We start from the raw sequence: 13125 nt of genomic DNA, 5'->3' as shown, positions 1-13125 counted from the left end.
TCAATAAAATGTATTTTAAAAAATCATTTTTTAAAAAATTAAAGCATCCTTGGAGTGAGACCTGTGCAAACTCTGGGTGCAATAGGTCAAGGGGGTTGGGAGGAGGTGGGTACACTCACTCAGCCTCTGTCCAAGACCTGGACCGCTGGGCGCAAGACCAGCCAACATCCAGTCACAGCAATAGCAACCGAGGAGCACGATGCCATGAGAAACCACGTGTTAGTAAGAACACAGGGAGCCCGTGTGCACTGTACACATACATGTAGGTTTATTTTTCTTCCCTTCATCCATAGTATGAAAAAGGTTGAAAATGGCTAGGAAACCAGCTGATATACAAAGCACCTCTGCCATTATGCTTTTCTTGGAAAAACAACTTATAAAAAAAATAATAAACATTTAAAAAATTCAAGTCCTTTTAAGTAGTTTACACTTCTGAATGTTAAAACTCCACGTGTTTCCTAAAATATAGTACAATTTTTTTTTAAATAAACAAAACTCATTAAAGTGACACTGATTTGAATTCCACAGGATCCCGGACAGTTAAAAATGTTATTCCCTATAAAGTAAATTTGTTCTTCACAGGCAAAACAATAAAGTGTGTCTTAATTCATTGAGGTTCATTTTAACGCTCCAGCTAATGAGGGCAGAAGACTAATGGTAATTTATAGTGTCTTCAAATAAGTTAACAAAACATATCCGAAAGGCTAATCACCACAGGCATGATTCCGGAAGAGCGACAACACCTATACACACAAAACACAAACAAACACTTCCCCAATTATCAAGAGCCAATGTGACCCATTATCCCCGAGGGCGCGTCTTCTTCAAGAAGAGATGACCGTTCCTGTGGTCCTGCTGAGGCTGTTTCTGAGCAGCGTTCCCCACCCCCACCCCCACCCCCAAAGTAAATGATCCCAGGGTGAAAGCCAAGACAGATAGTGCTTGGGCCGGTGATTCTGACAGCAACTCTGACAATGGATCCAGTCGAACTTGCCCGGTAAGGTGAGGAGATCACCTGTGAGCGAGCCTATCAACCCTGTGGTGGGGAGAGGATGACATTCCTTTCTCATCACTCCAGGACCAGGCAACATGACTGGTTTGACGGTGTAACGGGCCACTAACCAGAGAGGTTAGTAAGGTGAGATGCAGAAATGAAATCCCACATGAAAAGACAGATTGTACCCAGCGGCACGTGTGTCTGTGTGGAGGCTGAAAGATCGCGAACCTCTCTTCGTTATTAATGTCAGCCCGATAAAAGCTAAACTAAATCGGTGCACGTTTAAGTGCACCACTATTTAATTGCTAAAAGTGTTTCAAGCACTTGGTAAGAATTTCAGAGTCCACACTACTCCAAAAAAGAATATTACCACATGTCTCACCTGCCTGAGTTGAGTTATAGTAAGCACCCTTTGTAATGATATCCGTTTGGGTTGGGGAGCTGGTGGGATGGTGTGAGCAGGAGGTGCCAAAAAAGAAAAAATATATATTGATATTATAAAGGTGTTTTCTTCCTCAAGTTTTCCAAAATTTTACATTCTCTTTGTTCCTGGATTAGGGTGAGCTCCAGAGTGGCTGGCTGTGGAGAAGTTGCTTCCAGAGACTAAGTTCAAGGTCTCATTAAGGCGATACCCAATGACCAGGTGAAATGGTGCTTTGCAGATAAAAAGTTCCTGAGGCTTCCTTTTCTGGTCCATCTTCCAAATCTCATGTTGCCTATAAGAAACCTGACAAAACAAAGAATTAAACAAACTCAGAGATTCATTAATGGAAAAAATGGGGCAAGTGTTGAAATAAAATCACTTTTCTATTTAAAAAAAAGAAAAGAAAAAGAAACTTGGGGGGAAAAGGAATTCCTGGGAGTTGTTAGACATGAGCAGAGCAAGATGATGGTCTAGGTACAAAAACTCACCAGGCCTATGGATGAGGACAGTGGATGGGGAGTGAGGGAGGAGGGTGGGGTGGGAACTGAGTGGAGGGGAAAAAAGAGGAACAAATGTAATAATCTGAACAATAAAAATTTAATTAATAAAAAAAATATTAAAAAAATAAAAAAGAAACTCACCAGGGCAGGAAACCCCGGATGCCTAGCAAGGGGCAAAGCTGGGAAAACAAGAACTTCCCCCCAGGGTAACCCATCCTCCCCTCGCATGTCACTGGTCATGCGGTTTGGACCTCTGATCTTTCATCACTGGTCAAGTGGTGTAGACCCCCTGACCTTTTCCTCCCCAGAGATAACATCTAGGCCTCAGTTGTATTTCAGCTCCAGGCCCAGAAAAGCAGCAAAACCAGACAAGTGGCACCATGGCTGCCACAGGACATATTCTATGAAGACCCTCCCCTGAGGCCTCCCCTAAGATTCCCACCTGCAAAACAGAGATAAATGTGCTCAGGACAAAGGCCCCAATGCACGCTCTCCCCACAAGGAGCAGGCCCATGCCATTCCCTACCCCTTCTCCTTCCCCCACATGTATATGTCCCCTAACCTCTAAGGGACCCCACGAGACTTGCAACCAGGGGAGCAATGGGCAGTGGCAGCTCATCCTGGGCTCACCCCCTGCACCTGCCTCCAAGGCCCCCTTTTCTCTGACTTCCCAGAGAGCCAAGGCAGCCCAGCCAGGCTCTCCTGCTGCTGCTTTGCACCCTTCCTTGTGTCACTGTCCTGAGTATATTTATGCTGCCATCACCGATCCAATACCCCCTGGGTTCGGTGCTGGCAACTCTTCGCTTTGGATATCCCCACCCTCTTTTCCGTAAATAAATTCCATTTTCTGTAATCACCGTCTGAGATGGCTATTTAGCCTGCCCACCCATCACTGACTTGAGCCTTTCATTGCTGCGTTTCCCGAGCTTAAGAGAAGCCACTGCAATGTAAAGATGATAAGATACTAAAACATCCTGATAAAGATATAAAACTCAGCCAATTAACCAGGTATTCTGGCTTCAGGAGGGCATAAAATATTGGTAAGTTAAAGGGGGGAGGGGGTGTTTTTAGCGGACAGATTTTTTTTCCTATTTAATGAGGAGATTGGGACAGTAAGTGCTGATGATCCCTGTACTGCCAAAAAATGTCACAAGCCCTTTTGTATTTCTAATGTATCAGCAAATCAGGTGTCAGTGAGGCCAGGAGCCGATAAAAACAAACAACATAAGATAACAACTTGCTATAAAGGGTTTGAGATGGATGTTCTGAGCCATCTGGTTATCACAGTCGCGTGCGTGGCCACTGCTGTCCACAGCGCCAACATGCAAATGAGCAGATTTCCACACGTGGGCCTCAGTAATCCACAGAATTTCAACATAGCCAAGAACAAGAATGAAAACCTCGACAACGAAACTAGCCATTCTGTTTGGGTGAGGCTTCGGCACCCAACGACTCCTGGGGGAGTTCAGAAACCTTGCCCACCACCCCTGAAAGCATCCCGAGGGATCACTGAGTGCTTATAGACTTTCAGGGCGAGTATACACTTTGCATCCTTTGTGGAATAAAAATTTAACTAGCATTCCAAATAAAAACCTCTCTCCGACCTATTGAGGTTTCTGAGATGTAACACTGCATTTGTTAACTATGGCAACAATATAGAATAACCAACGTTTTGAATTGGTTTGATCTTGGATATAACGAAATCAAAACCACAAAAAAAAAGAAGTGCTTAAAAACAAAGGAAGGAACCCTGTGGTTTTCTGGATTGAGACCAGGAACAACTCCCTTTGGCCTCTCCCACTCACCTTCCCTTCCTTGCCAACTGAGGTTCACTAGTGCCACCCAGTGGACTCCTGGAGCACTGCTTCAGCGCCCGAGAAGGCCCAGCAGGCCCAGTGCTACCTACCAGTAGTCTCAAGTACCATAATGACATTCTTATCTGTTCTTTACAGAGCCTTACTACCTGCCTGAAGCTTTCAATATGTTTTTTATTGATTTCAGAGAGAAAGGGAGAGGGAGAGAGAGAGAGAAACATCAATGATGAGAAAGAATCATTGATCGGCTGCCTCCTGCCTGCCCCCCACTGGGGATCGAGCCCCAAACCTCCATGTGGCCTGACCAGGAATCGAACTGTGACCTAGTGGTTCCTAGGTCGACACTCAACCACTGAGCAACACCGGCCAGCTGCCTGAAGCTTTACATGCATGCAGGACCTCTTTTCGTCCTCACAACAGACCAGGACTTAGAAGTTTTTGCATCCATCTGACAGATGGGGACCAAGAGGCTTAAAGTTAGGCCACGAATTTGCGCTCTCCAGTTTGCAGCCAGTATGGCAAAGGGTGCGCTGAGGAGCTGGTGCGACTTCAGGGAGAGCATGTGCGGGAACTGAAACAGCAGAAGGCTGGCACTGAGCAGATCGAGGAGGAGTTGGCAAAACTACTGAAAATGAAGGCACAGCCACACAGCGGGGGCCTGAAGAAGGGAAACACAAGTTTGTGCTCAAAATCCCCAACGGCGCAAGAGACCACAATCCCAGGCAGATGGCAGTTCGGGAGAAAGTGTTTGATATAATCATCAGCTGCTTCAAGCGCCAAGGTGCACAAGTAATTGCTACACCTGTGTCTGAACTAAAGGAAACACTGACTGCAAAGTATGGGGAAGACTTTAAAGCTGTGGTTCTCAACCTTGGCTGCACATTAGAATCACCTGGGAATCTTTAAAATCCTGATTTCTGGGCCTCATCCTCCGGAAATTCTGTTTCTTTGTTACTGATGTTGTGGCCCCCGCCCCATAACAAAGAAACAGAATTTCCAGAGGATGAGGCCCAGAAACCAGGATTTTAAAAAGATTCCCAGGTGATTCTAATGTGCAGCCAAGTTTGAGAACCACTGCTCTAAAGCTTATTCAAGACCTGAAGGGCCAGGGTGGGGAGTGGCTGTCCCTTCACTATGATCTCACTGTTCCTTTTGCTCAATAATTGGCAATGAATAAACTGACCAACAATAAGCACTACCACACAGCACAAGTAAATCGGCAGGATAACCCAGCCATGGCCCGGGGCCGAGATCGGGAATTCTACCAGTGTGACTTTGACATTGCTGGGCTATGTGACCCCAGGACCCCTGATGCAGAGTGCCTGAAGATCATGTGTCAGATCCTGAATTCACAGAGACAGGTGACTTCCTGGTCAAGGTGAACCATGGGTGCATCCCAGATGGGATGTCTGCGATCTGTGGGGTTCCTGGCAGCCAGTTCCACACCATCTGCTCGTCAGTGGACAAACTGGACAAGGTGTCCTGGGAGGAAGTAAAGAACGAGATGGTGGGAGAGAAGGGCTTCGCACCCGGGTGGCTGACCGCACAGGGGGACTATGGCAAGCAGCTCAGTCGGGTATCCCTGGTGGAACAGCTGCTCCAGGGTCCTCAACGTCCTCAAAACAAGCAGGCCTTGGAGGGCCTGGGAGACCTGAAGCTGCTGTTTAAGTGCCTGACCCTGTTTGGCATTGCTGACAAGATCTCCTTCAACCTGAGCCTTGCCTGAGGGCTGGACTCCTATACTGGGGTGGTCTATGAGGCAGTGCTGCTACAGACTGCAGCCCAGGCAGGGGAAGAGCCCTTGGTGTGGGCAGTGTGGCTGCTGGAGGGCGCTCTGATGGGCCTGTTTGACCCCAAAGAGTGCAGGGTGCCATGTGTGGGGCTCAGCATTGGTGTGGAGTGGGTCTTCTCCAGTGTGAAGCAGAGGCTAGAGGTGTTGAAGGAGAAGGAATGGACCACAGAGACACAGGTGCTGTAGCATCCGCACAGACGTTGCTGGAGGAGGGACTGAAGCTCGTCTCAGAGCTGTGGGATGCGGGATCAAGGCTGAGCTGCTTTACAAGAAAAACCCAAAGTTACTGAACCAGCTGCAGTACTGTGAGGAGGCAGGCATCCCCTCATCAGTGAGCAGGAGCTCGGGATGGGGTCATCAGGCTCCGTTCAGTGGCCAGCAGAGCAGAGGTGGATGTCCGAAGAGAAGACCTTTGAAGGAAATCAGAAAGAAAACGAGCCAGCCCCTTTGCACCTGCTGAATTGAGCAAACTATGAGGGAAAGTGGGCGGCACCACTGAAGGCTAAGACAAAGCTCTGCCTATGTCCTTCAACCTCGTCGCAACTTCCAGTGGAAAACCTGAAGAGCAGTCAGAACTGAGACTTTGTGATGGTTTTATCGATAACCACAGGTAATTTTACCATGCCATTTTCCGTAGGAAGCCCCGGGGGCTCAGTCTGGCTCCTAAGCTACAGGGACCGGGCCTGAGATGGCCGCCTCTTTAGGGTGCTACACAAGCAGGGACCGCTCCCCACAACCAGTCACCAAAGGTGCAATAACATATCTCAACCACCAAAAAAAAAAAGCCCTAGCCAGCTTGGCTCCGTAGATAGAGCATCGGCCTGCAGACTGAAGGGTCCCCAGTTCGATTCCGGTCAAAGGCACATGCCCCGGTTATGGGCTCAATCCCCAGTAGGAGGCAGGAGGCAGCCGATTAATGATTCTCTCTCATCACTGATGTTCCTATCTCTCTCTCCCTCTCCCTTCCTCTCTGAAATAAAAAATATATATATTAAAAAAAAAAAAAAAAAAAAGAATTTGCTTAGTCACAAAGCTAGCCAGCACCGGAGCTGGGATTGAACCCCTCCCTCTGACTCCGTGCACATAACATCATTACTTAGGCTATCACAGGCCACCAGCTCACTGCGGCATTTGCGTAGTAATCTGAACCCAAGCTTACAAATAAACAAGCCTCACATTTTACAGTGGAAATTTGCTATCCACAAAGACACAGCTTGACTCCAAGCCAATGACTTCAGACCATTTCCTGCTCACCTTCCAGCACATCCTGGACTTCAGCTGAGACGTTTTTCAAGCAGTTATATAAATTCTGGACTGTGGCATTGCTTAGCTCCTTGTCTTGCCACTTCTTCAGCATCCGAAACTTACAAATTGTCACATTTTCTTCCTTCTTCTGGATATCATCAATATCGCTCCTGTCCAACTCCAGGTTGACAGTGCCAATATTTATCCACTCCTTCCCCAACTTCCCAGCAAGGGTAATCAACTGATCGTCTGTTAACAGGGTCTTGGCTCCATCTAAAAGCAGATGAGGAATTCAGTAGTTCCTCTCAACACTTAATCATTGATAACTACTTACAATGAAAATGCATTCTCCTCCTATTAGAAAAGACACTAGTCCAAGCCATTTTGGCTCAGTGGATAGAGACTTGGCCTGCGGACCGAAGGGTCCCAGGTTCGATTCCAGTCAGGGGAGCGTACCTCTGTTGCAGGCTCCTCCCTGGCCCAGGCCCTGGTCAGGGCGTGTGCAGGAGGCAACCAATCGATGTGTTTCTCTCACATTGATATATCTCCCTGTCTTTCCCTCTCTCTAAAAATCAATGGAAAAATATCCTCGGGTGAGGATTAAAAAAAAAAGGAGACTACATTTGTAGTAATTGTAACTGCTTGTAAAATACATTTAAATGCCAAAAACTCCTTGCTATCCAAAATATCTTAAGAAGTAAAGGGAACTCTTTTACATAATAACATTAAACTGGGGTATAATGTTCATAATTATAAATGTGACTTTCATAAAACAGCACAAATCAGGTTGGAATAAAAAAACTCAGATATCAAAAAGAACTTATGTGGCTCAAAAAGAAAAATATACAGCTTTGCCCTTGCCCACCTTTGTATCTCATATAAATGCTCGCAAGATGTCTGCATTGAAGTCCCTATTTCGCCATCTCCTGGCACTAGGGGAATAGCACGTTCCATAGGAAAGTCATGGAATGGTATTTGTAATAGCTATTGATCTCCGAGAAGCAGTGTTATAATCTTGAAAAGGCATATATTTGCCAATGCAAACCACTGGCCCCATAAAAAATATTAGCACTATCATTAAACTAGATTTGCAACGATCACTTTGTGCTATGATGCAGCCAAGCTCACAGGTTGTGGAGTTCCGGGTAAGGATCCTCAAGGCATGACAAATACTGGAGGATATGAGAAGAGAGTGAGAGGTAAGAAGAATTCCTGCCCCTCCTCCAGGACTGCAACACTTCTGCTCTAAAGACAACAATTTATTCATGTGGATCTAACATTTGTTCTTGGACCCTTTTCCACTTGGGCCTCCTCTCTCTAACTTTCTAGACCAGCAGTTCTCAACCTGTGGGTTGAGACCCCTTTGGGGGTCGAATGACCCTTTCACAGGGGTCGCCTAAGACCATTGGAAAACACATGTATAATTACATATTGTTTTTGTGATTAATCACTATGCTTTAATTATGTTTAATTTGTAACAATGAAAATACATCCTGCATATCAGATATTTATATTACGATTCATAACAGTAGCAGAATTACAGTTATGAAGTAGCAACGAAAATAATTTTATGGTTGGGGGTCACCACAACATGAGGAACTGTATTAAAGGGTCGCGGCATTAGGAAGGTTGAGAACCACTGTTCTAGTCTGAAGAATGGGTTCTTAAAGAAGGCCTTCACTCTCTGGTGGTTTCCTGATACATGGCTGACCGCTCCTAGCTCTCAAGACTCCTGTTGATGGAAACGACTGCAAGGGAACCTATTTAGATGAAAGTTCTCAAGACCATCCCAAAACTCATTGTATCAGACTCTGAGCCTAAATTTTAACAAGATCTCAAAATAATTCTGTTCGGGCTGAGGGCTGATCATATTTTTAAAAGCAACACAGTGATATACTGAGTTTGAAACTACCAAGCTAGTGACTGGACATCTCAAAGAATATTATTGAGGGAATACCTAAACAAACAAACAAAAAATCTTTATTTATTTAGATCCTACACTGTCAACTCCAAAACAGTTGGAAATCCTTAATCTTTCTGGGTGAATCTGATTGTTTTGATTCTATTTCTAGCTACTTGTCATTGGAACTCATTTTATTTTATTTATTTATTAATATTTTTAAATATATTTTTTATTGATTTCAGAGAGAAAGGAAGAGGGAGATAGAAACATCGATGATGAGAGAAAATCACTGATCTGCTGCCTCATGCACAACCCCTACTGGGGACCAAGCCCATAACCTGGGCAAGGTTCATCTACACTCAACCACTGAGCCACGACACCTGGGTTCATTATAAATAGCCAAATAATTGCATGAAACAGAAAAACTTGCCCAGCCGGCGTGGCTCAGTGGTCGAGTGTCGACCGATAAACCAAGAGCATACCAGTTTGATTCCTGGTCAGGGCACATGCCTGGGTTGTGGGCTCGATTCCCCGTAGGGGGCGTGCAGTAGGCAGTCCACTGATGTTTGTCTCTCATCAATGTTTCTCTCTCTCTCTATCCCTCTCTCTTCCTCTCTCTCTACAATCAATAAAAACATATTTTTTAAAGAAGAAAAACTTGTCCTATAAATCAATCAAATAAAAACTATGTCCCACTCAGTTATGAGTAATTTCTGAGGATCTAATGTACAGCATGGTGACTATAGCTAATAATACCGTATCGTATTATATACTTAAAATTTCCTGAGAGTAAATCTTAAGTGTTCTCGCCACTAAAATAAAAAGCAACTGTGAGGTGATGAATGTGTTAACTTGATTGATAAATATTTCATCATGTACACGTATACCAAATCCTCATGTTGTACACTGTAGTGTATACAATTTTATCTGTCAAATATCCCTCAATAGAACTGGAAAAAATTGTATCTCAATGTAGTTAGGTTTTAAAAATAATTCCAGAGCCTCACTTATTTTGGTGTTGCCCTGATAAAAATAACAAACATCTCTATAGCAATATACAGTAAAATCACACATGTCATCCCCACAGTCTCCTGCTCTAGAAAGTGTGAGATAGATATCTTATTTCATTTTATAGAGAGTTTGTCTGCTTTTATAGATTCATACCTTCTTACAATAATAGCAAAAGAAAAGGTACTTTGGTGAAAGGGTTAATTTGGAGACCTATGTGAGGTCCCTAAATGCTTGAGATCTTGTCTCATATAATTTGGGTCTGGGCTTTTAAACTTAGATTTGTGAATTCTTGTTGGACTTGCATTTTTGAACTACGAATTCCATCTTCTGGCTCCTTAGAGTATTGTTTAATGTTTTAAATCTCCATTGTATTTTCACAACCTTTGAGCCTTGGTCTCTGCCATTTAATTGAAAGAAACTAAGTTGAGACCTTCCTCTACTAAATGAACTGGAGGTGCTTCACCCCGAAATAGCTAAAAACAGTGAAGCCAATGAACGCACACATGGACATTCACAATTCCATTCACTCAAACTACGCGCACTGTCTCCTACACGAAGGCTCCATGTGCAGTGCTATGAAATGTAAAGATGGGTAGGTACGGCCTTACCTTTAAGGACTGCAAGGAACCCCCCTGCCTCACAGTTCTGCTGAGTGAAGGGGAGAAGTGGGGAATCAAATGGGAATACAGGCCGGGGCAGGCCACGGAGGACCCTTATCCAGGCCCGAGGCGCTGGGACACAGGCGCCCACAACCGGATGTGGCGCGAGGAACACTGACCCAAGAGCATGTGTGATGGATGCACATCGACGGAAGAGCCCAGGGAAATAACTGATGGCCACGGAGGGCAGTGTTACAAACCTGAAGTGTCAACCTGCTTCATTCTTTTAGCATTGACCTCCTCTTCAGGTAGAGTGTTACTTACTTTACGTCGCCTTTTACCTTAAAAAAAAAAAGAATCAACAAGTTTGCTTTCCATTATGTTTATTACCTTCAATCTGGACTTTTTTTAAAAAAAGCATCATCATTCAGGTAGAAACCAATTGAAAATGGATTCCAAGATTGTTCAGATGATTAACAGAGTCACAGAGCACTTAACAGATCCATAATGCAATCACCTCGGCGCAGCAAAGCACAGATCCTAGCGGATGGGAGGAACCCAAGGCTGGGCACAACGCGCTTAGTGTCCAGTTACCAGCACTTACCACTTGTTCTGCTTTTTGAAACGTTCTGACTCTGATCATGTTGAACCCAGTCACCTGTTAAAGCACGAAAGCATCACTTAGAAAAACTGGTATGAAATCAGAATTCAGGAAATCAACTTGTGAAAGTGTACGGAGCTCTAGGGTCTTGGCAACCTCTCTGAAGTTCGCATATGAGTTTGGGGTTTCACTTGGTATGTGCACAAATGCGCTGGGCTTGAATTCTGGAGATAAATAATGAGCCGGAGAGGATGTTAAAGGGGAGGGGGGCGCTGTCAGAGGGCTTCCCAGCCCCAAGAATTTGAACAGGGGGACACAGGGGCCGTGGGGTCCCCCAGCAGAGCCGTAATCGCACAGAGTGGGAGCTATCCCTTAAAGACCAAAGAGGCAGAGTCAGCCAATGAGACACACAGTCAGCCAAAATGCAGAGCTACATCCAGGTTGTGTCACAACACCCCTAAAATATCTGAGGTCCAAACCTCAAGAAAACAACAACTCCACTGGCCAACTCCCCCCCACTCTCTGAAGTCTCCGCAAACGCGCTGAGCCACCCGCTGACCCCCAGGATCTGGACGTGGGTGCCTGAGAGCCAGGGCCGCACTTCTGTCCCAGGAGCAGCGCCTTTCCCTCCATCGGATCTTTAAATGTTATGCTGACGGGACAGACAATTACTCTATTTGCTTTCCCACCCCCACCACCCACAAACCAGTTTTCCTTTAGGATATAAAACACTTACATTCTCTCAGTTTCGCTTTCCATACAATCTCGTCGGAATCCATTTCAACCAACAGTAATTTAAACTCCATTGGCTGCTCCAAATAAACTTCAATATAATTTTTCAGTTTTAAAAGGGAACCATCCACAAATTCAATTTCCTTTAAAAAAAAAAAAAAAGTGACTTTTTTAATAGAAAAGTTGTATTCACTCACTGATGACATCATTAGCAAACGATGACAATTATTAGATAGGTTAATGCTTACTTGAATGCTCACCGACACCTTGGCCCTGGAAATCCCATTCCTGAATCACACACCCTCTTATTCTCTTGCTTCTCGGCCCCCCTTACTCCAACTTCCTTTTCTGTTTCATTTTCCTAAAGCTTAACTTTTCAGCCCTTTCCTGATTTCTTGTTTCCTGTTCCCAAACTAGAACGTGTGCTCACCCACCAGCCGCCCTCTCGTCAGTGCGTTTGAACTTCCTCACCCTCTCTGGCTTAGATCATGCCACACAATCTGGATGGAACAGATTCAACAACACGTATAGACTATGCTGCGTGTTTTATCCGCACGCCCTCACTGAACACCTTCCCCCACCAAATCCTCTTTTTGCTATTTTACGGGTAAAGAATCTCAGAGAAGCAAATTAAACTTGCCCAACTTCACATGTAGGAAGTGGTAGAATTTAACGTGCACCCACATCTTCTGACGCCAAAGAGTGCGCTCTTAACCGCTACACAGCCGCCTCCTGCCTTACACCTCCGCTGTTCCTCTCCGGGCTGCCTACCGAGCCTGGAGGGAGAAATGCACTTTTTATAAAGTGCAGCCTGTGCCTTGTTTTATTGCATTTCACTGATGTTACGCTCTTTACAAGCTGAAGGTTTGTGGCAACCCTACTGGCGCCATTTTCCCAAAAGCACTTGCTCACTTCATGTCTCTGTGTCACATTTTGGAAATTTTCACAGTTCAGACTCCTTCATTATTATTATACTAGAGGCCCAGTGCACAAAATTTGTGCATGGAGGTGGGCAGATCCTTCAGCCTGGCCTGCACCCTCTCCAATCAGGGACCCCTCGGGGGATGGTCCGACTGCCGGTTTAGGCCTGATCCCTGTGGGACCGCTGGCTCCTAACCACTTGCCCCCCTGCCGGCCTGCCTGGTCACCCCCCAACAGCCCCCCTGCCAGCCTGACTGCCCCCAACTGCCCCCCTACTGGCCTGGCTGCCCCCCAACTGCCCCCTGCCGGCCTGGTTGCCCTCCAACTGCCCCCCTGCTAGCCTGGTCACCTCCTAACTGTCCCCCTGCTGGCCTGGTCACCCCCTAATTGTCCAGAAGGAAGTCAGACGTCTGGAAAATGTTCAGTCACCCAGTCTAATTAGCATATTACCCTTTTATTAGTATAGATTTGCAATGATGAGCTGCGATCATGATCTTTGATGTTAGTATTATAATTGTTTGGGGGCATCACGAATTTAATTGATAAGTATGTATGTGTTCTGACTGCTCCAACATCTAGCCATTTC

General features: G+C 45.4%; 1 protein-coding gene and 1 pseudogene across 4 annotated transcripts in view; one reads left to right on the top strand and one right to left on the bottom strand.

Moving 5' to 3' along the window:
• Positions 1 to 244: 244 nt before the first annotated feature.
• Positions 245 to 13125, bottom strand: part of LOC118676278 (NACHT, LRR and PYD domains-containing protein 1a-like) — a 43741-nt gene continuing 30860 nt past the window's right edge. For all 4 annotated transcript variants that reach the window (XM_036349921.1, XM_036349925.1, XM_036349923.1 and 1 more), the window contains 5 exons: positions 11623 to 11761; positions 10890 to 10943; positions 10546 to 10626; positions 6782 to 7045; positions 245 to 1724 (listed from right to left, as the gene is read on the bottom strand). In XM_036349921.1, coding sequence (XP_036205814.1) covers positions 1714 to 1724; positions 6782 to 7045; positions 10546 to 10626; positions 10890 to 10943; positions 11623 to 11761 — 549 coding nt within the window. In that variant the 3' untranslated portion in view covers positions 245 to 1713. The remainder of the gene's footprint in view (positions 1725 to 6781; positions 7046 to 10545; positions 10627 to 10889; positions 10944 to 11622; positions 11762 to 13125) is intronic.
• LOC118676279 lies at positions 4352 to 5987 on the top strand (annotated as a pseudogene).

The sequence above is a fragment of the Myotis myotis genome, unplaced genomic scaffold (assembly GCF_014108235.1).
Source record: "Myotis myotis isolate mMyoMyo1 unplaced genomic scaffold, mMyoMyo1.p scaffold_m19_p_2, whole genome shotgun sequence".
Lineage (NCBI taxonomy): Eukaryota > Metazoa > Chordata > Mammalia > Chiroptera > Vespertilionidae > Myotis > Myotis myotis.
The sequence above is the reverse complement of the archived record's forward strand: the minus strand, read 5'-3'. Positions and strand labels throughout refer to the sequence as shown.